Source organism: Ranitomeya variabilis, chromosome 7 (genome assembly GCF_051348905.1).
Source record: "Ranitomeya variabilis isolate aRanVar5 chromosome 7, aRanVar5.hap1, whole genome shotgun sequence".
NCBI lineage: Eukaryota > Metazoa > Chordata > Amphibia > Anura > Dendrobatidae > Ranitomeya > Ranitomeya variabilis.
The window spans coordinates 229,910,826-229,937,639 of record NC_135238.1 but is presented as its reverse complement, the minus strand read 5'-3'; the positions used below and the strand labels follow the sequence as shown (position 1 = coordinate 229,937,639).

The 26,814-nt window shown below is 45.7% G+C and overlaps 1 protein-coding gene across 1 annotated transcript in view; it reads left to right on the top strand.

Moving 5' to 3' along the window:
* The window catches only part of MGAT5 (alpha-1,6-mannosylglycoprotein 6-beta-N-acetylglucosaminyltransferase), a 67,308-nt gene extending 49,912 nt beyond the window's left edge, over window positions 1-17,396 (top strand). The window contains exons 11-17 of the mRNA XM_077273076.1: window positions 1,908-2,041; window positions 5,364-5,513; window positions 9,421-9,567; window positions 10,162-10,278; window positions 11,031-11,105; window positions 11,571-11,728; window positions 13,652-17,396. Coding sequence (XP_077129191.1) covers window positions 1,908-2,041; window positions 5,364-5,513; window positions 9,421-9,567; window positions 10,162-10,278; window positions 11,031-11,105; window positions 11,571-11,728; window positions 13,652-13,850 — 980 coding nt within the window. The 3' untranslated portion in view covers window positions 13,851-17,396. The remainder of the gene's footprint in view (window positions 1-1,907; window positions 2,042-5,363; window positions 5,514-9,420; window positions 9,568-10,161; window positions 10,279-11,030; window positions 11,106-11,570; window positions 11,729-13,651) is intronic.
* The last annotated feature ends 9,418 nt before the right edge of the window (window positions 17,397-26,814 follow it).

The following is a 26,814-nucleotide window of genomic DNA, read 5'->3' as shown; positions in this document are numbered from 1 at the left end:
GGGAGGGAAGATAGGAGACCATGCTGTGACTGTAGGTGGGAGCGGCGGTAGACAATGCTGTGACTCCTGGGGGGAGGGAGGATAGGAGACCATGCTGTGACTGTAGGTGGGAGCGGCGGGAGACAATGCTGTGACTCCTGGGGGGGAGGGAGGATAGGAGACCATGCTGTGACTGTAGGTGGGAGCGGCGGGAGACAATGCTGTGACTCCTGGGGGGAGGGAGGATAGGAGACCATGCTGTGACTGTAGGTGGGAGCGGCGGGAGACAATGCTGTGACTCCTGGGGGGAGGGAGGATAGGAGACCATGCTGTGACTGTAGGTGGGAGCGGCGGGAGACAATGCTGTGACTCCTGGGGGGAGGGAGGATAGGAGACCATGCTGTGACTGTAGGTGGGAGCGGCGGGAGACAATGCTGTGACTCCTGGGGGGAGGGAGGATAGGAGACCATGCTGTGACTGTAGGTGGGAGCGGCGGGAGACAATGCTGTGACTCCTGGGGGGAGGGAGGATAGGAGACCATGCTGTGACTGTAGGTGGGAGCGGCGGGAGACAATGCTGTGACTCCTGGGGGGAGGGAGGATAGGAGACCGTGCTGTGACTAGGTGGGAGCGGCGGGAGACAATGCTGTGACTACTAGTGGAAATGTGGATCTGTGTGGTGATGTTTAGGGCAGAACAATACAATAATATAACTGAGACAATGCTGTGACTCCTGGATGGAAAATGAGGGACTATGCAGCGACTACTGTATAAAAGTTGGAGACTGTGTTGTGACTGCTGAGGTGTAGTGAGACAATGTAGTGACTGCATTGGGGGGCATAGGGGATGATGCTGTGACTGTTGGATGGGTAATTGGGAGATAATGCTGTGACTGTTGGGGAGGAGGTTACCGTAAGTGAGAGACACTGTTGGAGGCAAATGGGAGTTGATGCTGTGACTGTTGGGGTAAGTGAGAGACAGTGCTCTAACTGCTGGGAGGGAGAAGTGGGGGACCATGCAGTGACCGCTGGGTGGGGAAGTCTGAGACAATAATTTGACTCATGGGGAATAGACATTTCAGACAATGCTTTGATTTGTGGTGAACAATGCTGTGACTCCTAGTGGGGAGGGAGGGGAGAAATTAGGACTTCTTGAGTAGAGGGGTGGGAGACAAGGCTGTTACTCTTGGGGGGGGGGGGAGAAGTGGGAGGAAAAAAATGCTGTGAGGGGAGAGAAGGATTGAGACAATTCTGTGACTCCTGGGGGTGGGATGTTTTGGGAGATAGAGCCGTGCCTCCTAGGTGGGGGGTAGAATGAGTGATCATGCTGTGACTCCTGGGGGGGGGGCGGAGTGGATGACAATGCTGTGACTCCTGGAGGGTGAGTGGAAGACTATGCTGTAACTCCTGGGGGGTGGGTGGGAGATGGTGCTTTGATTCCTAGGTGCGGGGTAGAATGAGTGATCATGCTGTGACTCCTGGGGGGGGGGGGGGGAGTGGAAGATGATGCTGTAACTCCAGGGGGGGGTGGAAGATGATGCTGTGACTCCGGGGGGGTGGGTGTTAGATGTTGCTGTGACTTATTTATTTAGAGCACAGGTGCATACGCCACCACATCTCTTGCACCTATGTGCTGCCCCCTGCTGGAGGCATGGTGTTCTGCGGCATGATGTTCTGTACAGCACATGGAGATTTCTTTCTCTACATAAATGAAATGTGTTTGGGGTGTTACAGCTAGTGACTTTATAAATGACGAGACGTCTTCTCAGACTCCCCTGCTTCTATAGTCAGTGCTGCGTTCTGCGTGTTGTTCAAAGAGAAGTGAAATGCTAAACCGTTTTGCTGTGAGACTCCCCGTAGAGCAGAATGAAACGTCCTTGGAGCGACTGATATTCACTGCGCCGTGTCTCCTCTTTTCCCCGGGGTACAGCTCACACACCTGATAACAGCTTCCTGGGGTTTGTGGTTGAGCAGCATCTCAACGCCAGCGACATCAGACACATGAATGACATCAAACGCCAGAACCAGTCGCTCGTCTACGGGAAAGTCGACAATTTCTGGAAGGTATGTGGATTTTCTTCATTTCATTGTGCTCGTCATAGACAAATTTGCAGCTCCTAAAAGCCTAACCTATGTTTCATGGGATTTTGCTTAGGGGACCTATTCTGTGACTACTGGGGAAAGTGGTGGACTCTGCTGTGACTACTGGGGAAAGTGGGGGACTGTGCTGTGACTACTGAGGAAAGTGGGGGACTATGCTGTGACTACTGAGGAAAGTGGGGGACTGCTGTGACTACTGGGGAAAGTGGGGGAGCTATGCTGTGACTACTGAGGAAAGTGGGGGACTGCTGTGACTACTGGGGAAAGTGGGGGAGCTATGCTGTGACTACTGGGGAAAGTGGGGGACTATGCTGTGACTACTGGGGAAAGTGGGGGACTATGCTGTGACTACTGGGGAAAATGGGGAACAATGCTGTGACTACTGAGGAAAGTGGGGGACTATGCTGTGACTACTGAGGAAAGTGGGGGACTATGCTGTGACTACTGGGGAAAATGGGGAACAATGCTGTGACTACTGAGGAAAGTTGGGGACTATGCTGTGACTACTGGGGAAAGTGGGGGACTATCCTGTGACTACTGGGGAAAGTGGGGAACCATGCTGTGACTTCTGGGCAAAGTGGGGACTTTTTTGGGGGGAGTTTTTGGACCTCTTACTATCATTAAAATAAAGTCTGAAAAATAATGTGCACCACTCTAATGCATTGCAGATGGTTTTGATGAAAAATCTATATTTATTTCTGTATTTTGTATCCAGCTCCTAGTACAGCCTTATGCATCTCCATGGTTACAGACTACAAAGATGCTCTGTGTAGTCTGATCTTGCAGTCGTTACTTTTTTTTTTTTATTTGTTGTCTTTTCCTAATAATTGTCCTCGTATCTGTTGGTTAACAGGACGGGGGAGCTGGGATTACCACGTGACATGCAAAGCTTACATTTGCCTATTTGCTGTATATTTAATATGGTAACATGAGTATGAACAAAGTTGCCAATTGTAGAGAAGTCGTTCTAGAATACAAAGGACAGTGACTTATTTTATGATCCGTTTTTGGCCGCTCAGTCTGAGCATTATTTTTCATCTGGTTTCTTCGTTTTTATAGAACGTGGCCCTTTAAGGAAATAACTGGTTAGACATAATGTCTTTTCAGCTGCATTTCCTCTTGGCGAGATGAGCGGTAAACGTGATTTTCAGAGGGGTTAATATGTTCTAAATGCAGTCGCCATCTGGACCACCGCACAAGATTATTTTTGGGAAATGGCAAGAACCTCTCCTCTTGGCAGAGAGAGCTGGGATTTCATGGATTTCCTCGCCGGGCGGACGCACACGGTCACATTGTTAAACCGTTGAGATTCGCTCTTTTGTATTTTGCGAGCGTAGGATAATGGCAGAGCCCTGAGCCGTCCTCCATATGGCGCAGGCACCAGCTTGATCAAGTCTGTGCGTATTAATGTCTTTCCTTCGCTGTGGCCTGAAGCGTAGAACATATGGTCTAGGTTATACGGGAGGGGGGGTACGTCGTGTGAAGGTGACCTAGAAGTCTGGAGAGGGTCTTACCGGACCACCATAGACTGTGCATTAATAAAGACCCCCGTACATATACAATGCAGCAGGTTTTCAATGTTTGTCTTAAAGGGTTTGCAACCAATTGCTCCAGTGCATATTAAAATAAAAAAAGCTATTTTTGCCAATATTCATTTTGGGTCTACAGCTCCTATGCATCGTCATGTGTCTCTATGGTTACAGACTGCAAACAATCCCTGCTTAGTCTGATGCTGCAGTCATGTGCTACTTTCATTATTCTCAAATGCAATCTCCTATCCTAACATTCTTACACACCGTAGTAGTGTCACTGCCAGCCTCTATACAAGCCCTCCGGCAATCATGTCTAGTGATTGGCTGCAGTGGTCACACAGGATGAGACTTCATCACAGATAGTGGTGGGGTTGGATAGAGACCACTAGGGGACCTGGCAAGACAGGACCATCCTCTCCATTGCAGTCTGGTATGGATATACCCTTAAAACATGAGGAACATAAGTACTGCTTATACTGACACACTGTAGCAAACCTTCACCTGTGATTAGTATTTCTATATACGGGAGTTCATCAAAAATGTTCCCTTTAACTGACTGCAAGCAATGCTATTGTACCTACACTAATAAGTTATCAGTTTTCTAGGCCAGGGCATGCTGGGAGTTGTAGTTCAGTGACACCTGGAGAGGCCCAGGTTGGATACCCCCAGCCCCATACATGGGTGTGAGCGCTGTGTGCACCGCAAGTCTCGCCCAACGTCTTGTGCTCACGGGTTGCAACGATCATGATTCTGCCATCGGCTTGTACTGTGGGTTGGAATCTCGATTGCTTTCTCTATTTTTTTTTATTAAATTTTTTTTAAATCCTTTTTATAGAACATGGTATTTTTGGGAATGGCCTGGCGGATCCCATCACTTGCATTCTATGATTTGTACAGCAGCGTGGGAAGACTGCGGCACACTGCAAAAATCCTTTAAAGGGGTTGTCCATGAATAGAAAAACACATGGTTGCTTACAAAAAACAAAAATGGCCTTACGCCTGTCCATGACTTGTATGAGGCATGCACTTTAATGGAGCTGTGCTACAATACCAGTCACAACCTGTGGAAAGAGGTGGCACTGTTTTTGGAAGAAGAAAAATTGGTTGTTTTTTTTTGTTTGTTTTTTTTTTTAGCCTGGACAACCCCTTTATCTATGGTCTGACATTTTATATCTGTTCTACATGGAATGTATTCTTTTACACTTTTCATTTCGTGTTGCGTTGTACTTCCTTAGTCTTCACGATCTCCGCTTGCTGTCAATGAATAGGAGCGTACAATGTTGCAAACATGTACCGATATTTCTCACAGCTGAGGATTTGTTAGTTGACTGCTCCATGTCCTGATACAATGTATCCATGGAAATAAATCCATTTTGTGACACTGATGTTCTAAATATCCGGGAGGATTGCAGAGATCAAAATCCGTTGAAACTACAACTCTCATCATCTTTTGTAGTCGGTTCATGATGGGAGTTGCAGAAGATCTCTGGCTTAGACGAACTACAAAGTGTCAGCGGAGAATACAGAATACGTCACGTCCTCTGTTTCTATTCATTGACATCTGAGATCTTAACTTTTTGCAACATTTTGTATCAGTGATTCACAATTGTTATCTAAACTGATGGGATTGTTTTCAATCTCTTCCTTTTTTTTGGGGGGGGGGGGGGGCTGCAATAATGGACACAGCCACTGTTCAAGAGTGGTGCTGTTTTTGAGCACTAAACTACAGGATATTAATCTGTTGTCTTCTACAGGACAAGAACACATATCTGGATATCATCCACACCTACATGGAGGTGCACGGCACGGTCCACGAGAAGGGCACGGTCCACATGCCCAATTACGTGAAGAATCACGGGATACTCAGCGGGCGAGACCTGCAATTCCTGCTAAGAGAGACCAAAGTGAGTGCTTCCTCTGATGGGATCCGACATGGAAACCCAATGACATGCTAAAATCTTTTCTTGTGGTTTTATGGAAGCTCAGATACTAAATCTACAGTTAGAGGTCAGCCTGTAGGTTGTAAAACTACAAGTCCCAGCATGCCCTGACATTGCTGCCACTCAAGGCATGCTGGGGATTGTAGTCTCCCAACAGCTGGCGTGCTGCAGGCTGCCGACCCCTGACCTGGGTCATACATGTACATGACTATATACGGAGGAGAAACTTCAAAGAATTAAAAAGTGATGAGAAAAGTCAATAAAGCAAATAATGTAGAAGTTTATATGGAGATTTCATCTGTGACTGGTTTAAAGGGGGAAAATAATCTCTAATTATAGTAAAAGATGCAGCAAAGGGTTAAAGTGAACGCAGTCAGTCATATAAAAAAAAAGTTTGATTAAAGAATCTTTTACATGAGCGTCTAATAATCCAGAATATCAAGTGATCAGCATATGCCAGATTAAAGGAATATTTTAGATTTTTTTGGCATTGGTTATAGAATTCTCTCCATAGTGGGATTATTGGACCCTGTGCGCACACGTGCGGTGTTATACGCAGAGGACATTTGTGACTTGCTGGATTCTCCCCTTTCTGTTGCTGTCGCTCAGTGACTTCATGTCTTTGTCGCTCAGAGGAGCAGCTGGAATAAAACCAATATTAGTACGTGCCATCCTGCATATAATGCCGCGCTAATCCCCGTATTTACTCCACTAATTCCCTGTAGTGCTGAGCAAGCAGCGCCCATGTCCACCGTCACCTGCACCAACATACACCCAGCCCAAACGCCGGAGGGGTAAATACGGCCGACATTGTCAGCAGTAATCCCTAAGGCTTCTTTCACACTAGCGTCGGGCTCGGTCCGTCGCAGTGCGTCGGGCCGAGGTCACCGACGCTAGCGATGTCTCCGCCGCACAACGGGTGCAGCGGATGCATTTTTCCAGCGCATCCGCTGCCCCATTGTGAGGTGCGGGGAGGTGGGGGCGGAGTTCCGGCCGCGCATGCGCGGTCGGAAAAAGCGGACTGTCGGGAGCAAAAAACGTTACATGTAGCGTTTTTTGGTCCCGACGGTCCGCCACAACACGGCGCAACCGTCGCACGACGGTTGCGACGTGTGGCAATGCGTCGCAAATGCGTCGCTAATGTTAGTCAATGCTGAAAAAACGCATCCTGCAAGCACTTTTGCAGGATGCGTTTTTTCGGCAAAACGACGCATTTGCGACGTATTGCAGTTAACGCTAGTGTGAAAGTAGCCTAAGAGGCCGGATTCATGAGTAAGTGGCCCCTGTATACGGAACATTAAAGGGAGAGGCGGAAAATCCTGATATGGCAGAATTTACTGAACCGCGCGGGACTCCTCCTTTATATACAGTGCCGCACGGGACGACTCCTCTATATACAGGGCTGTGCAGGGACTCGTTCCCTATATACAGTGCCGCACGGGACGACTCCTCTATATACAGGGCTGTGCAGGGACTCGTTCCCTATATACAGTGCCGCACGGGACTCTCCTCTATATACAGTGCCGCATGGGACTCCTCTATATACAGTACCGCCTGGGACGACTCCTCTATATACAGGGCTGCGCAGGGACTCGTTCCCTATATACAGTGCCGCACGGGACTCTCCTCTATATACAGTACCGCCTGGAACGACTCCTCTATATACAGGGCTGCGCGGGGACTCGTTCCCTATATACAGTACCGCACGGGACTCCTCCTCTCTATACAGTACTGCCTGGGACTCCTCCTCTCTATACAGTACCGCACGGGACTCCTCCTCTCTATACAGTGCCGCACGGGACTCCTCCTCTCTATACAGTACCGCCTGGGACTCCTCCTCTATATACAGTACCGCCTGGGACTCCTCTATATACAGGGCTGCGCAGGGACTCGTTCCCTATATACAGTACCGCCTGGGACGACTCCTCTCTATACAGTACCGCCTGGGACGACTCCTCTCTATACAGTACCGCCTGGGACTCCTCCTCTCTATACAGTACCGCCTGGGACTCCTCTATATACAGGGCTGCGCAGGGACTCGTTCCCTATATACAGTGCCGCACGAGACGACTCCTCTATACAGTACTACCTGGGACTCCCCTAAATACAGGGCCGCGCGGGGACTCGTCCCCTAAATACAGGGCCGCGCGGGGACTCGTCCCCTAAATACAGGGCCGCGCGGGGACTCGTCCTCCGTGTACAGGCCCGCATCGTCCGTGTACAGGGCCGTGCAGTTTTCCGTGTACTCCTCTATATATTACAGATCGAGGGTTTAGTTGTTTTTTGTGCTTTTATTTTTTCTATTGTTCCTTCTTTTCGTTGCTGTCCTGTAGAATCGACCCGTTATTTTTCCTGAATGTCGTTTGTGCCCGGCTCACACAGATTGGAGCTTGGTGACACATGCTGAGTAACCTGAGGGTCCGGATGATTGCAGCCTCGGACCCCCGTTGTTGCCGTGCACTTTGCCGTGTTCTTGGCAGTGTCAGACGTGCGGGGGTGAGCGCTCGCGGTGTACAGTCACACACAATAAATAGGAGCTGTGCGCTGCGGCTAATGTGAGCTCTGCTGCTCGCAATGACTGGTGCTCAGCCATTATTTTATAGTGGGTCGGTTTTGTACTGCAGCCTGGAGGGCGGACATATTTACATATTACTCATTTTCATGCCGATTCTACTTTCCCGAATGCTTTGGAGTTGTCTAAGGTGGACTTAAAGAGTTAAATCAGTGGGTCCCAAACCTGCTTTTTTCCCCCAACTTTTCATGAAATCCATCAGCCCCATCTCGCTACTCTTAGCCAATCAGTGGCCGGCATTGGTTTGGGCTCTGACATTTAATGATTAGTTAGAAGCCGTGTGCAGGGACCGGGATGCTGAACCCTTTTAAAGGGGACTCCACATCACGACCATCTTAACGGTGCTGCAGCCAATCGCTGATCGGCTGCAGTTCTGTTGACATGACTTCACCACTGCAGCCATTAAACGGTCACCGACGCAGCGACAGACTTTGGGGGAAAATGAGCAAATGCTGATTTGTATTTGTCTGCGACTTGCTGTGATTTTATAGGTAGAAAAAAAAAAAACAAATTTCAGATTTGTCACATGCAACTTGCATTGAAGTTTAAGGCCTGGGAGTCACATGCGAAAAAAAAAAAAAGTGGAAACATTTGCGACTTGTTGGAAGCAATGTCACAATCTGTCGCCTAAAGGAAAAATTAGTGCCAAACACACAGACAAGTGGAGAATTACTAAAACATGGCCGCTTTGTGTCCTCAGGTTGGGTGCAGTATTGCATCTCAGCCTCATTCACATCCCTTGAACTGAGCTGAGATACCGGACACCGTGTTCTAAGAAAAGCGGCCAAGCTTATCTAATTCTGGACCACCCCATTAAGTTTATCTTTATGGATCACTTCATTTCTAGTGCCTCCTTGGGAAACCAGTGATCCGGATCTGCCTTACTGGTTAATATTTGTTAATGGTTACATGACTTTAAGTTCCTCCTTGTGTAGGCGAGTTGGTTGTGGTTTGTGTTCTTGGCTCTGTGTCCACAGCTTAGTGCAGATTATGCTTTTAGTTGGAGGGGGGGAACCGGTAAGTCATGGGGGTGGGGGGGCCCGGTGAGTCATGGGGGTGGGGGGGCTGGTTGGGGGGGGGGGCCGGTTGAGTCGGGGGGGGGGGGGTGTCCAGGGTAAGTCGATCTTACTGTATGACTACTTTTTAAATCGTGTAGATCAGCCGTTCTCATGGGTCGCAGAAGCCAGAGGAAAGTCAAAGCCACAGCCATGTGCTGCAGCCCCAATTATTCCTCCATTATCGATACAACTAAACTAAGTCCGTCTTGTTCTGATGAGATCTGCACGTTTTGTTTTCCAGCTCTTCGTAGGTTTGGGATTTCCATACGAAGGACCGGCCCCGCTCGAAGCTATTGCCAATGGCTGTGCTTTCCTGAACCCTAAATTTAACCCCCCTAAAAGCAGCAGGAATACAGACTTCTTCAAAGGAAAACCAACACTGAGAGAGGTAAAGTACGGGGGTGTCTGAACAGACAGATCTGAACTCTTTGTAGAATTCTGGATAAAAAACTGCAAATATAAACATATTAGAGTCTTGGGATCCCCAGCTTTTACCTGCAATCTGCAGTGAATCAGCAGAGGTTTTTACCTGCAGCGCCTCTAGAGGAGGAATGAAGTGTTACACCATCCTCATTGGACTGTTAGTGATGCACGGACACGTTGGATCTTCCAGAGAGTGAATGGCTCTTTGCCTCCACTCCAGACCCTGGGATCTTCTCAATGTGCCCTGTTAGGGTATTTAAAGATGAGTTTTCTAAACTAAACATCCCCTTTTAAGATCTATCTATGTATATTTTTTGTTTTTTTAGTTTTTTTTTTTAAAAAAAGCATGAATACAAATGTGTAAGTTTAGCTACGAGGCGTGTGCCACTCCGGTCCATGGACTGTGCCCGGGTTCTGCAGCATTTCCCTGAATGTGGAAGAGCTGCAGTACCACTCGCTGCCCATAGAAAAGGGTGGCGCTGTTTCCGGATCTGAAGGCAATCGCTCTCTTCTTATCCTGGACATCTGTATAATTGTGATTGTATTTTTCTGTTTTCAGCTAACGTCCCAGCATCCATACGCTGAGGTCTACATAGGAAAGCCTCACGTCTGGACGGTGGACATCAACAACCCCGAGGAGGTGGAGAAGGCGGTGAAGGCGATATTGAGGCAGAAGGTTGAAGTCTTTGGTTTTTTTTCTTTCTTCTCTTGTGGCACCTTCTCCTTATCTCACACATCCCTTATCACATAGCGCAACACTTCCTGGCACAACATCTCCGACACAGGTTTTCCCGTCTGGTTTTTGCTCCGTTTATAGACCATGAATTTCATTATCTTGCTGACTGCATCCTCCGGATATAAGAATCCGAGTAAAAGGAGGAATTCTGATATTGAGGATGTGGAGCGTATCGGGGATTAGCAGTCCGTCCTTGCTCCGGAGAAGCCGCAGGTTACTAACTGCTCGGACATGTTTAGCATTAGCAGCTGCGAGCCAAAGCCTTCAGTACCGGTGACTACCCTGCACGGGAGCCGACCCAGGTCCGGTATCCACATTGGTTCTCTGTGCCAATGCTCTCGCTAGCCGGCATCCTTAGCGCCTCCTCTGATTACTGGGGGCCTGGACGCACCCACAGTGCCGACATTCGAGGGCCCACCGCTACCGAGCTGACATAGATGCTGTAATGGGGTCCAGCAAATCCTTTTCTCCGCTCCAGTTCACTCCTTGCTGCATCAGATTTTGGCGCTTAGTTCGGTTCCAACTTTGTTTTTTCGAACTATGTAAAAACTTTCCCCAGGAGAGAAGCAGAAGCCCCTCGGATGGGGCGCACCTAAATGTGACGCAGACCCTAAAACACTCCACACATTTCTCCTGAGCGTTAACGATCCCGACGCCACAAATTAACGTTCCTGGCTTTTCCCTCCTCGCAGAATGAACCGTACCTGCCCTACGAGTTTACCTGTGAAGGAATGCTGCAGAGGGTGAACGCCTTCATAGAGAAACAGGTGAGGACGAGGACCCGACCTCCGTGTCCGGGCAAGAATCTCCAGCACTATAAAAATAGTCAGAACTTGCTCTCCAGCTGTTCAAAAACCACAAGTCCCAGCATGTTCTGGCAGAACGCAGGATTGTTTTTTGCAATACTTGGAGAGCCGCGGGTTGGAGATCACTGTGTTACCCTTACGGTGTTTAACGACCACGTTTGTCCCATCAGTCATCCCATTAAACACTACATGTCCCTAGACATAAATGGCTGATAACAGAGAACAATAGAGTGCATTCAGCTGCACATCCAGTGAACACGCGGGTGGTTTAATCCGAGGGCGAGTATTCTCGCATATAACGTGAATGCGATCTCGTCTCTCCGATCACGTCCTGGGCGGTCTTATATCCGGAGTTTGGGCGCCACCTGTAGGCTGAAGCCTGCGTCTGCAGGCTGCACTGTCACAACCCGTTTTTTGTTCCCGCAGGACTTCTGTCACGGTCAGGTTATGTGGCCGCCATTAAACGCCCTGCAGGTGAAGCTGGCAGAGCCGGGCAAGTCCTGCAAGCAGGTGTGCCAGGAGAACCGACTCGTCTGTGAACCCTCGTACTTCCAGCATCTCAACAAAGACAAAGATCTGGCCAAGTAAGTGCAACCGATGGCAGCACATGCTGCGAGTTGTAGTTCTTTAACTATTACTGCAGCATTTTTTTAATAAGATTATTTCATCGGACGCAATGTTCAAAACTGTCACCAATTTATCTTAGCTTTGTTTTTTTCCACGTTGTCACATAAATGGAGCAGTCACTTCTTCCCACACGAACAGCTTACTCATTTCCTGAAATACTCTGTGCTGCTGTGCACTCTACTTCTCCCACTATGAAACTGTGTGAACCCCCCACTCCTCTCCTTTGTCACTCTCTTATCACAGCACAGCCCCTATTACATCACGTAAATCTATGGTCACTGCCCCCCACATAATCAGTTCACTCATGCTACTGTGAATATTGCATGGCATGAACGTTCAGTGATAGATCATCAAATGAACGTACGACATTATCCCTGTTACATGCAGCATTGTCCTCACTAACTTGAAATGAGCTGACTGGTCACTGCCCGCCACATAATCTGCACACTCTCCTCGTGCTACTGGGTATATTGAAATGAATGAGATCTCAGATCCTCAAACCAGTATACACAGTGATTGAGTTCATTCACAACAGCACGAGGAGAGTGTGCTGATTATGTGAGGGGCAGTGACCAATAATCTCATATTAGGTTAGTGAGGACCCGGCTGTATCTGGTACGGCGGTGTCATAGATCCTCAAACCAATATGCATGATGACTGTGAGGCTGTTCCTGTTACTTGAAGCCCAATCTTTAAATCACGCAAATATACTGGTCACTGTCTCTAAGAAGATGAGCACACTCTTCTGCTGCTGCTCTGTATATTGCAATGACTGAGCGCTCAGTCATTATGTATGTGGACATGATAATCTAGGACCCTGCCCTACCACGTTCTCACTGACCTCATATCAGATGACTGGTCACTGCCCTTCACATAATCGGCACACTCTGCAGCTGTGAATATTGCAGTGAATATTGCAATTAAATAACACTCATAATGACAATCTGTTCCTATTACATGCAGTATTGTCCTCAATAACATATGTGGTGACCGGTCACTTCCCCATTCATAGTCATAGTGAGCTGCTCTGTGAGTCTGTGTGCCTGCATGTGTGTGTGTATGTGTGCGGTGCTTTGTGTGTATGTGGTGCAGTGGTGCGGCTTTACATGCGGGCAGTGTTAGCTGCAGCCTGTGGCTAACACTGCCCGCTATTAAAGAGAAATGGTATTCACGCCTCTCCACGCCCATAGGGGCGTGGGGAAGCGTAAATATTCATTTTGCTTTAGCAGCGGGGACAGGATCCTGTCTCCAGCTGCTGCTACTGGCACAGGGCAGGCTCCCTTGACTCGGGGGGCCTCATAACCACTGGCTGGGGGCCCCTGGAGCAGTGGGGGCCCTTGGCAGCTGCTGGCCAGTATGCCAGCAGGTGTCAGTGCCTGGGCCCACCGGAGAATCCTTTGGTTCTCCGGTGGGCCAGTCCGAGCCTGTATGTGGATCTATGACGTTGCCTCTATTATACACAGTATTGTCCTCACTAACATTATGAGCTGTGACTGGTCATTGCTCCTCATATAATCATCACACTCTTCTGCTGCTGCAGTAAATATTACAATGAGTATATGCTCAGTCATAGTATATATGGGTATGCGGATCTATGACATAGCCTCGATTATACACAGCATTGTCCTCACTAGCATTATGAGCTGACCGGTCATTGCTCCTCATATAATCATCACACTCTTCTGCTGCTGCAGTAAATATTACAGTGAGTATATGCTCAGTCATAGTATATATGGGTATGCGGATCTATGACATAGCCTCGATTATACACAGCATTGTCCTCACTAGCATTATGAGCTGACCGGTCATTGCTCCTCATATAATCATCACACTCTTCTGCCGCTGCTGTGAATATATCCTAATCTGGTTTTCTCCCGTAGGTTCGGGATGCATTGCCAGTCATCGGACACTGCGAACGACATTGTGGCCCCGTCAATTGATGAGAAAACAAAACATTGTGTCTTTCAAGGCGATCTGTTACTGTTCAGCTGCGCGGGGTCTCACCCCAATCACAGGAGGGTCTGTCCCTGCAGAGACTACATGAAAGGACAGGTAGCCATCTGCAAGGGCTGTCTATAGCGGCTCATGCCCTTCTTCCCATCGGGATGGGATGTATTCAGAGCCGGTGCGGGGGGCGCAGGAAGGTTTCTTGCCCCCGTTACTCATCAGCAATCCTGGAGATGGACTCGCACTTTAACGCCATTTTCCGGAGACTTTTTGGAATACGAAACTCGAGCGCGATGTACACAAAAGGAACGGTTCCGAAAATCCAATGACCTTCCCCAAAAAAGAAATGACACAAAAAAAATCCCAAAGCCGTCCATGGTTTTGCCGTCTTCTGGAACGCAAGGACGCCATTGTATAGCCGGACCGCATGCTGCCGAGGAGAAACGCATAGACATCCGGCCGTACCCGAACGCATGACTACTCCACGAGAGAACCTACTGATGGATCGCAACACCGGAGCTGCAAGACATTGTGGCCGAATGCAAAAAATAAAAAATATTCCAGCCCTGCCGCCAGTCAAGGACACTGCCAGGCGATCAGATCACAAAACGCTCCACTCCTGCCAGGAATCCTAAAACTGTCGTGTGGTCATAATACTGTCATAGCCCGTGATGGAGGTAGTCTAGAGAAGCCAGTACTCCAAGAGGCGTAGCATTAGAATTACAGAGAAAAATATATATATATACAGCTTGTACAGTAAATTGAGGGGTTTTTTTGTTTGTTTTTTTAGGGCATGTCTGTGAGATAATTATGTATATATTTAACATGCAGAGTATTTTTTTTAGATATTTATGACAAGGAGTTTTTCTTTTTTTTTCCAACTATGTCATTTTATGTTTTGGGAATTTTTTTTTTTATTTTTTTTTACTTTGGAAGAAATACTTTTCAGTCGTGCAGAATGAAGGCAGACATTTTTTTTTTTTCAGGTCACCCCCCAAAAAATCTCAACATGAGGCACTTAAAATCTGTGATTCTTAAAGGAAACCTTTTTGTATTACACCAAGTCATTCATAATAAATAAATAAATAAAAAAAAAAAATCTCATCTTTGTGTTTGCAGCTTCCAGGCAGACCTACGTGTCGTAGTCTGTCGCCATGGAGACACATAGGCCTGCATGGGGACTGTGTGCACAAAATGCTGGGAATTTTTTTTTTCTTTTTTTTAAACGAAGTGTGATAATACAAAAATGGGATGTAAAGGTTTTTGAAATGATTGACTTGGTGTTGGTAGTGGGGTATACTGGTTTTGCGTGTATTGGATGGGGGTGTCCAAAGCTTGAATTTGAAGTCCCATAATGCCTCCTGATGCTTTATTGGTACCGAATTTATTTATTTTATTTTATTTTTTTTTAATTAAAATTGAACAAGGAAAAGAGTGAAACCTTTAAAGGGGACGAAGATTTATAACACACTCCCAATTGACCGCAGTAAGGAAATCGACTCACAGCTGAAGTCAAATAATTACTTGCCATGGAGCCTCGCTAAACACTGGAATCAGATCACTATAAAAATATAAATTTTTTCTACATTTCTCCTAAAAGTAAAATATATACAGATTTGGAAAACGCTTTCATTAGTTTTTCAGAAAAAAAAAAAATCAGTTGGTTGCTGCGGATTTGTCTGGCCATGTAGTCAGGACCGCCCCCGCAGAGCTCTTCTAAGCAGGGGTGGTCCTTTTTTTTATAGCTATTTTTGAAAAATATTTACGGTGAAGAGGTTAAGTCTCCTTTTATTGATTTGATCTGAAAGGTAAAAAAAAAGAAAATACTTAATAGAAACTTTATAATTTGTACATCTGTAATACCTAAAGGGATAATCCAGGTAATACCTAATGCATAACAGATGTAGCATAGCGCTTGTAGTGTCATTCTGCACCTTTAAGGCCGTGCACTAGAAATAACTACGGTAACTTGTTGTTTTTTTGGCTATTTCACCCCTGAAGCAGAGGACAACCTAAAAACTATAACTACAACCCATGAAGGCAGAGTAGAGTATGTAAAATTTTGTTGACAAAAGGGGAAAAAAAATAATTTCTTGCTTGTGCATGTAATACTCCACATCTCCAGCAGAGGTCCTCAGTTAGGAGCACAGGACAGTGGCGGAATGTTCAGGCAGTGACATTATATATCTGAAGTGTCCCGTGAAGATGTCTGCAGTCACCACTGCCATAACGAGCAAACCCAGGGGCTCGATGATTACCTGTAGCAGAAAGCTGTTGATTAAAACAAACTTTATAAAGATCGTACGGTTCAAGTTACAAAATGTGACTTATCCTAAAGGGATGTGCAAGATGGTCAGTGAAAAAAAAAAAACATGCAAATTTAAAGGGGTTGTCCAGGATTAGAAAAAAAAGTAGCTTTCTAATGGGAACAGCGCCACCCTTGTGCATATGTCGTGTCTGGTATGGCGGTTTCACTTCATTGAGCTGCTATATGATATACACAACATTTCTTAGGATGTTTCTATTGGTTGTCCACCATCGGGAACAACTTTTTTTTTTTCTTTTGCTTAAATCCGTGGAATTGGGGCTATAAATAATTTTTTGCAATTAAATTTCATTAAAAAAGTTTGCACAGTTTGACGTCTTCAGTCTATGTTGTACAGTCTATTGCTGGCGGCAGAATGAGTCAACTGAGAAACGGTCAGTCAGCCCGCTATGACAATCTGATGGGGAGCTGCTAACTTTTTTTGAGAGACCACATCAAAGTTGAATGGGCTGGGGAAGGAAAAAAGCCGAATGGTGCAAACTTTGTAATGAAACCCAATTGCAAAAATGATTTTACATGGCAGTAAATAGAATAAAATATTTCCCAAAAGTGGACAACCCCTTTAAATACTACCCCTACTGCTCCGATACTTCGTGTTGCCAGATAAGTAAATTCTGTAGGAGCCCTTTAGCTCTCAAGCGTATCTTGCTGCCCCCTGCAGGCCCAATCCGGGCATTACAAGTCAAAGTTTGGCCAAACATTCCAACTTAGCTGTATGAATCCCAGTTGAGCTGGGACACTGCCACCTACTGGTCATATGACATATCACATTCCACCGAGCAATCTATCGATAAATCTGATCGCAACCTCAACGTGAAGATGTATAAAAACGGGCATTTGGTTCTTTATTTGTTGCACTGATATGTATTTGTTATTGGTTTTGTGAGAAATGTTATGTTAACCCTTTGAACCATTTTCAGGGGGTATAAAGTGAAAAAAAAAATGCTAGTTTTTTTTTTTTTTGTTTGGTTTTTTTTGTTAATTTCTACCTTATTCTGTTTTCCCACTGGTGAAAATTGAATACAATACACACTGTTAAGATGACGATGAGGACCTCATTATCTCATATATGCAAGTTAATTTGCACATGTATAAAATAGAACTGCTTTTTTTCTTTGTTTTTTGGAGGGTGGGTTTCATTTTTGCGATTGTATCGCCGTTATTGGGGGCGTCACTTGTAAATGACAGATTGTGCTTTTGTGTCTCCTCGGAATTGTCTGTGTCCTAATTTAAGTTGAATACAAGTATGTGCCTTTTAACTCTTTAAAGGTTGTTTTTGTGATTTGTTTTTTTGTTGGAACATTTATAACAGACAACAGTTGGGTATTTAAAAAATAAATCCTATAACTCATCCTGTAGAAAATATCTTGGCAAAAAAAATTGTGAATTCTGTTGTCCCAAATGTTGTCGATGAGGAAGTTAAAACTGATTGGTCACCAGATTTCTCAATGCAAACTGCATGCATTATTAAATAGATTCCTTCCACCTGATGAGGCTGGTGTACTTGCCATGAAAATCCAGAATGTCTAAGACTAGGTAGTCCTATCTAAAAGTTTCCTCTCAATATTAGCAGGAGCTTTTTGTGAGTCCAGAGCTAGCAAATTAATATGAAGATTATACAATCCTTCTGACATGGATTTTTAAAGTAAGTACACCAGATCTATCCGGTCTAAGATCTATTTGTTAATGTATGCAGGTTGTATTGTGAAATCAGGTGACAGATCTGCTCAAAATAATTACACAGAAGATCAGCAAAATATTAACTAAATCAGGGGCGGACACGGACAGCTTGGGGCCCCTGTGCAGGAAATGTGTCTGGGGCCCCCCCTGCTTTTAAGGCGACAAAAAAAAATATATTATATATATAGATAGATATATATATATATATATATATATATATATATATATATATATATATAGATAGATAGATAGATATAGATATTACAGTACAGACCAAAAGTTTGGACACACCTTCTCATTTAACCCCTTAGTGACAGAGCCAATTTGGTACTTAATGACCGGGCCAATTTTTACAATTCTGACCACTGTCACTTTGAGGTTATAACTCTGGAACGCTTTAACGGATCCCGCTGATTCTGAGATCGTTTTTTTCGTGACATATTGTACTTCATGTTAGTGGTAACATTTCTTCGATATTACTTGCGATTATTTATGAAAAAAATGTAAATATGGCGAAAATTTTTAAAATTTTGCAATTTTCAAAATTTTTATTTTTATGCCCTTAAATCCGAGAGATGTGTCACAAAAATAGTTAATAAATAACATTTCCCACATGTCTACTTTACATCAGCACAATTTTGGAAACAAATTTTTTTTTTTGTTGGGGAGTTATAAGGGTTAAAAGTTGACCAGCAATTTCTAATTTTTACAACACCATTTTTTTTTAGGGACCACATCACATTTTAAGTCATTTTGAGGGGTCTATATGATAGAAAATAACCAAGTGTGACACCATTCTAAAAACTGCACCCCTCAAGGTGCTCAAAACCACATTCAAGAAGTTTATTAACCCTTTACGTGCTTCACAGGAACTGAAACAATGTGGAAGGAAAAAATGAACATTTAACTTTTTTTTGCAAACTTTTTACTTCAGAACCATTTTTTTTATTTTCACAAGTGTAAAAACAGAAATTTAATCATAAATTTTGTTGTGCAATTTCTCCTGAATACGCTGATACCCCATATGTGGGGGTAAACCACTGTTTGGGCGCACCGCAGAGCTTGGAAGAGAAGGAGTGCCGTTTTACTTTTTCAATGTAGAATTGGCTGGAATTGAGATCGGACGCCATGTCGCGTTTGGAGAGCCCCTGATGTGCCAAAACAGTGGAAACCCCCCACAAGTGACACCATTTTGGAAACTAGACCCCTTAAGGAACTTATCTAGATGTGTGGTGAGCACTTTAAACCCCCAGGTGCTTCACGGAAGTTTATAACGTAGAGTCGTGAAAAAAAAAATTGCATTTTTTCTACAAAAATGATCTTTTTGCCCCAAAATTTTTATTTTGACAAAGGTAACAGGAGAAATTAGACCACGAAAGGTGTTGTGCAATTTCTCCTGAGTACGTCGATACCCCATATGTGGGGGTAAACCACTGTTTGGGCGCACCGCAGAGCTTGAAAGGGAAGGTGTGCCGTTTTACTTTTTCAATGTAGAATTGGCTGGAATTGAGATCGGACGCCATGTCGCGTTTGGAGAGCCCCTGATGTGCCTAAACAGTAGAAACCCCCCACAAGTGACCCCATTTTGGAAACTAGACCCCTTAAGGAACTTATCTAGATGTGTGGTGAGCACTTTAAACCCCCAAGTGCTTCACAGAAATTTATAAAGTAGAGCCGTGAAAATAAAAAATCCTTTTTTTTCCCTCAAAAATGATTTTTTAGCCTGCAATTTTTTATTTTCTCAAGGGTAACAGAAGACATTGGACCAGAAAATCTGTTGACCAGTTTGTCCTGAGTACGCTGATACCCCATATGTGGGGGGGGCACTATTTGGGCACCCATCGGGGCTCGGAAGGGAAGGAGCGCCGCTTGGAATGCAGACTTTGATGGGATGGTCTGCGGGCGTCATGTTGCATTTGCAGAGCTCCTGATGTACCTAAACAGTAGAAATCCCCCACAAGTGACCCCATTTTGGAAACTAGACCCCCAAAAGAGCTTATCTAGATGTGTGGTGAGCACTATGAACCCCCAACTGCTTCACAGAAGTTTATAATGTAGAGCCATGAAAATAAAAAAAATCATATTTTTTTTCCACAAAAATGATCTTTTCACCCCCAAATTTTTACTTTCAAATGGGTAACAGGAGAAATTGGACCCCAAAATGTATTGTGCAATTTATGCTGAGTAGGCTGATACCCCATATGGGGGGGTAAACCACTGTTTGGGCGCATGGCAGAGCTCGGAAGGGAAGGAGCGCCGTTTTGGAATGCAGACTTTGACAGAATGGTCTGCGGGTGTTATGTTGCGTTTGCAGAGCCCCTGATGTACCTAAACAGTAGAAACCCCCAACAAGTGACCCCATTTTGGAAACTAGACCCCCCAAGGAACTTATCTAGATGTGTTGTGAGAACTTTGAATGCCCAAGTGCTTCACAGAAGTTTATAATGCAGTCGTGAAAATAAAAAATATTTTTTTTCCACAAAAAAGATTTTTTAGCCCCCAAGTTTTTATTTTCACAATGGTAACAAGAGAAATTGGACCCCAAAAGTTGTTGTCCAATTTGTCCTGAGTACATTGATACCCCATGTGTGGGGGTAAACCACTGTTTGGGTGCACGGCAGAGCTCGGAAGGGAAGGATCGCCGTTTTGGAATGCAGACTTTGATAGAATGGTCTGCGGACGTTAGATTGCGTTTGCAGAGGCCCCGATGTACCTAAACAGTAGAAACCCCCCACAAGTGACCCCATTTTGGAAGCTAGACCCCCCAAGTAACAAGAGGGTAACAAGAGAAATTGAACCCTAAAAGTTGATGTCAAATTTAGCCCGAGTACACTGATACCCCATGTGTGGGGGTAAACCACTGTTTGGGTGCACGGCAGAGCTCAGAAGGGAGGGAGCACCATTTGACTTTTTGAGCGCAAAATTGGCTGTGGCGTTTGGAGACCCCCTGATGTACCTAAACAGAGGAAACCCCCCAATTCTAATGCCTAACCCCAACACACCCCTAATCCCAACCCGATCCATAATCCTAATCACAACCCTAACCCCAAAACAACCCTAATCCCAACCCTAACCATAACCCTAAATCCAACACACCCCTAATCCTAATCTCAACCCTAACCTCAAACCTAACCCTAACCCCAATACACCCCTAATCCCAACCCTAACCTTAACCCTAATCCCAAACATAACCCTAATCCAAACCATAACCCCAACTCTAACCCTAACTTTAGCCCCAACCCTAGCCCTAACTTTAGCCCCAACCATAACCTTAGCCCTAACCCTAAATTTAGCCCCAACCCTAACCCTAATTTTAGCCCCAACTCCTCTAGCTGCCGGCCGGCAGATCATGGCGGGCGCACTGCGCATGCTCCCGCCATTTTCTTACCGGATGAAGAAGCCAGCAGACAGGAGGGGACGCAGGAGGATCCAGGGACACCGGTAAGTATAACAGGGTCCCCGAATCCCCCTATTTCTCTGTCCTCTGATGTGCGATCACATCAGAGGACAGAGAATTACACATCGCTTTTTTTTTTTTTTTTTTGCGGTCGCCGGTAAAGTTAATTACCGGCGATTGCAAAACAGGGGTCGGTAAAACCGATCCCAATCATGTTCTTTGGGGTCTCGGCTACCCTCGGCAGCTGAGACCCCAAAGATCTTCCGGGTGCCGGCCGGCGGGCGCACTGCGCATGCGCCTGCCATTTTTTGGTCGGAACAAGATGGTGGCGCCCATCGGGAGCCACGAGGAGCACCAGGGGAGACAGGTGAGTATCAGGGGGCGATCGGGGACCCCATATCTCTGTCCTCTGATGTGCAATCACATCGGAGGACAGAGAAATTAAATGGTAAATCGCGTTTTGGGGGTTTTTTGTGACCGCCGGTAAACTGTTAATTACCGGGGGTCGGTAAAAAAAAACCCTGAATCATGTTCTCTGGGGTCTTGGCTACCCCCGGTAACCGAGACCCCAGAGAAAATCTGACTCTGGGGGGCGCTATTCACTTTTTCCACAGCGCCGTTTAAGTACACTTAACTGCCGCTGTTAAAAGGCGTATCGGTGGTCGTTAAGGGGTTTAAAAAATTTCTGTATTTTCAGAACTATGAAAATTGTACATTCACACTGAAGGCATCAAAACTATGAATTAATACATGTGGAATTATATACTAAACAAAAAAGTGTGAAACTGAAATTATGTCTTATTTTCTAGGTTCTTCAAAGTAGCCACCTTTTGCTTTGATGACTGCTTTGCACACTCTTGGCATTCTCTTGATGAGCTTCAGGAGGTAGTCACCGGGAATGGTTTTCACTTCACAGGTGTGCCCTGTCAGGTTTAATAAGTGGGATTTCTTGCCTTATAAATGGGGTTGGGACCATCAGTTGTGTTGTGCAGAAGTCTGGTGGATACACAGCTGATAGTCCTACTGAATAGACTGTTAGAATTTGTATTATGGCAAGAAAAAAGCAGCTAAGTAAAGAAAAACGAGTGGCCATCATTACTTTAAGAAATGAAGGCCAGTCTGAAAAATTGGGAAAACTTTGAAAGTGTCCCCAAGTGCAGTGGCAAAAACCATCAAGCGCTACAAAGAAACTGGCTCACATGAGGACCGCCCCAGGAAAGGAAGACCAAGAGTCACCTCTGCTTCTGAGGATAAGTTTATCCGAGTCGCCAGCCTCAGAAATCGCAGGTTAACAGCAGCTCAGATTAGAGACCAGGTCAATGCCACACAGAGTTCTAGCAGCAGACACATCTCTACAACAACTGCTAAGAGGAGAATTGTGCAGCAGGTCTTCATGGTAAAATAGCTGCTAGGAAACCACTGCTAAGGACAGGCAACAAGCAGAAGAGACTTGTTTGGGCTAAAGAACACAAGGAATGGACATTAGACCAGTGGAAATCTGTGCTTTGGTCTGATGAGTCCAAATTTGAGATCTTTGGTTTCAACCACTGTGTCTTTGTGCGACGCAGAAAAGGTGAACGGATGGACTCTACATGCCTGGTTCCCACCATGAAGCATGGAGGAGGGGGTGTGATGGTGTGGGGGGGCTTTGCTGGTGACACTGTTGGGGATTTATTCAAAATTGAAGGCATACTGAACCAGCATGGCTACCACAGCATCTTGCAGGGGCATGCTATTCCATCCGGTTTGCGTTTAGTTGAACCATCATTTATTTTTCAACAGGACAATGACCCCAAACACACCTCCAGGCTGTGTAAGGGCTATATGACCAAGAAGGAGAGTGATGGGGTGCTACGCCAGATGACCTGGCCTCCACAGTCACCAGACCTGAACCCAATCGAGATGGTTTGGGGTGAGCTGGACCACAGAGTGAAGGCAAAAGGGCCAACAAGTGCTAAGCATCTCTGGGAACTCCTTCAAGATTGTTGGAAGCAGCGTGGATTGATTTAAATCACGCCGATTTAAATCATGATTTAAATCACTGATTTAAATCAAAAGGTTTTTTTTAATATAAATCACGATTAAAATGAGAAGTGAGAGCAGTGCGCATGTGCGCCCATAGTTACACGGACGAAACTAGGGGCAACGATCTAACGCCAGGGTGAGGGGGGGACCCCAAAGTAAGTAAAAATCTTTTTTGTTTTACTATATGGCAATAGGTAAGTGTTTAAAAGCAGCATGTCTTAATTGTATAAACTATTAATAGCCTCCACATTTTGTTCATACTGCCCCTTTAATTCCACACTTCTAGCTTGGTTTCACTTTTGGTTTAGTTTCTTTTTCCATTCAGTTGACATGCCCAAACTTGTTGGATAGTCAGCAGTACTTGGCTGTAGTAACAATCAAACTTCATAAGTGATCTGTGTGAGCCATGGCAGGTCGTAAGAGAGACCCTATTTGGGTTCATTTTGTTGAGATGCCAGCAGCAGATCTTGGAAAGAAAGGTGCAAGAGCAAAGTGCAAATACTGTCAAAAGGATATCCAAGGACTTGTTTGCCGTTTGAAATCACATTATGAAAACTGCAACCAGAAGGGAAATGAAGATGTTGATAGTGATACAACTAATGTCAATGAACCCCCACAGCTTCTTATGCACCAGGAGCCTAGTACTAGTAAGTCTGGCAATTACAACCTATTTTTTTAACAGACATTTTACTGGGATGGTTAAAGTCTATGAAAAGAGAAATTTCTAGCACTAGTAGTTCTGGAGTATAGAATTTAAATTTATGTTAAGGCAATATTTCACAGAAAATTAACGCTAAAGGACATGTGCACCTTTATTTTTTTAAGGTGCACATGTCCTCCCCCCCCGCAGCGCTCTTACCTCCGATCCCCGCAGCGCTGAGATCCGTGGCTTCGTTTTGACCGTCCGCCTCCCGTCCTCCGGTTGCGGCCTACTCGCAGTGATCCAGCGGCGTGACGTCAGCGGGCCGCACGCTCCATTGAAATGAATGGAGGCGCGCTCGCGGACGGGCAGAACGAAGCCACGGATCCCCGCAGCGCTGACATCGGAGGTAAGAGAGCTGCGGGGGGAGGACATGTGCACACTGCACCTTAAAAAATAAAGGTGCACATGTCCTTTAAGTAAAAATAAAGTGTATACGCTTATTTTTTTTTTTATTGTAGGCTGCAATTCACTTTTGAAGTCTGCCAAATTGACCATTTTTTAAAAAAAACATTTTTAAAACTTGTGACATAATTTTTTTCAGTTGCTCTGATGTTAGTTACTAGTATTACAGCAACTTCACCGGAAAACTTGAGTAGCATAACTTTTGAGACAGCCCTTATAGGACGAGGACCATTACATTGTTCAAAAAGTTTGTTTCAAAATATTTTCGTTATATTTCTTCAAATACGCAGTCGATTTATATTTTTAATTTCTGTGCTTTCAGGGTCAAATATGGCTTGTGCTGCACGTGACAATCAATATCTGGGTACAACTTCAACAAAGCAGCCCAAAAAAAAACTTTGCGTGCAAAGTGTAGAAAAATTCATCTTAAAGACTACGACGAGCCAGAAAGAACATTTTGATGAATTAATTGCTAAATTCATATTTGCAACCAATTCTTCTTTCCGACTAGTTGAGCACCCATTGTTTGTTCAAATGATCGAAGGAATTAGACCAGGCTACAAACCACCAAGTAGATTTGATATCTCAGGAAAACATCTTCAGGCTGTATACGACATAGAAAGAGCGGCTTGTACAAAATATTTGAAAGACAAGGTTGTTAACATGAGCTTGGATGGTTGGAGCAACATCCACAACGACCCCATAATTTGCACTTGTGTCACAACAGAAGATGGTGAAACTTACCTTACAGACACAATCGACACATCTGGAAATTCACATACTGCTGAATATTTACTTGAAATTGCTAAGAACTCAATTCACCAATGCCAAGAACAGTTTGGATGTAAAGTAAGCAGCTTAGTTACTGATAACGCAAGCAATGTGGCAAAAATGCGAGCGGAACTGGCACATGAGGATGACACAAATGTCATTACATACGGTTGTTCTGCCCATTTGTTGCATCTTTTGGCAAAAGACCTGCATATTTCGGGTGTCAAGGAACATGTTGTAGAAATTGTTAAATATTTCCGCAATAATCATTTTGCACATGCAACCTACAAGGAAATGGGAGGACTGAAGTTGGTTCTACCACAAGATGTTAGATGGAATACCTTGGCTGACTGCTTGGAACTGTTTATTAACAACTGGTCAAAATTACTGTCCATTTGCGAAACACATCGGGATAAAATTGATGCTAATATACGAAGCAAAGTATTAAATCTTGGTGTGAAGAGAAATGCCGAGGACCTTTTGGAAAGGTTAAAGCCAATATCGATTGCGTTGGATAAAATGCAGAAAGATACTGCAACCATAGCTGATGCCACAGAAGTTTGGAAAGATTTAGAAGGTTCTCTAGATCGCTTGAACCTGTCAAACAATGTAAAGGTTGCAATCAGGGGCGTAACGACCGCGGTCGCAGCGGTCGCCATTGCGACCGGGCCCCGCAGGTCAGGGGCCCCGGGCCGGCAGGGCAGGGCCGGGCTGGACATCGGGCACTTCTGGCAAATGCCAGAAGAGCCGATGCCAGTAGTGGGCCGCTGCACTGTTCCTCCCCCCCCCCGCCGCCGCCGCATTTAACTATACCGGCGTCTATGACACCGGTATAGTTCAATGCAATGATGGAGGAGAGCGTCACCTGACGCTCCCTCTCCCATCATTCCCCGCTCTGCCTCTGACAGTACACTGCGGGTGCGCGATGACGTCATATCATTGCGCACCTGCAGTGTCCTGGGCAGACTGCAGCCACCAGGAGCAGCGCGGGCAAAAGGAAAGGTGAGGAAAGTTTTTTTTTTTTTTCTTTTTCACCGGACTGTGGGGCCATTATCGGGGGGGGGGGGGGGGGGGGGATGAGATGCGGGCTGTGCTCTATATATCCCTGTGCTGGCTGTGCTCTATATACCCCTGTGCTGGCTGTGCTGCATATACCCCTGTGCGGGCTCTGCTGTATATATCCCTGTGCGGGCTGTGCTGTATATATCCCTGTGCGGGCTGTGCTGTATATATCCCTGTGCTGGCTGTGCTCTATATACCCCTGTGCTGGCTGTGCTCTATATACCCCTGTGCTGGCTGTGCTCTATATACCCCTGTGCTGCATATACCCCTGTGCGGGCTCTGCTGTATATACCCCTGTGCGGGCTGTGCTCTATATACCCCTGTGCGGGCTGTGCTCTATATACCCCTGTGCGGGCTCTGCTGTATATACCCCTGTGCGGGCTCTGCTGTATATACCCCTGTGCGGGCTCTGCTGTATATACCCCTGTGCGGGCTCTGCTGTATATACCCCTGTGCGGGCTGTGCTGTATATACCCCTGTGCGGGCTGTGCTCTATATACCCCTGTGCGGGCTGTGCTCTATATACCCCTGTGCGGGCTGTGCTCTATATACCCCTGTGCTGGCTGTGCTCTATATACCCCTGTGCCGGCTGTGCTCTATATACCCCTGTGCTGGCTGTGCTGCATATACCCCTGTGCGGGCTCTGCTGTATATACCCCTGTGTGGGCTCTGCTGTATATACCCCTGTGCGGGCTGTGCTGTATATACCCCTGTGCGGGCTGTGCTGTAT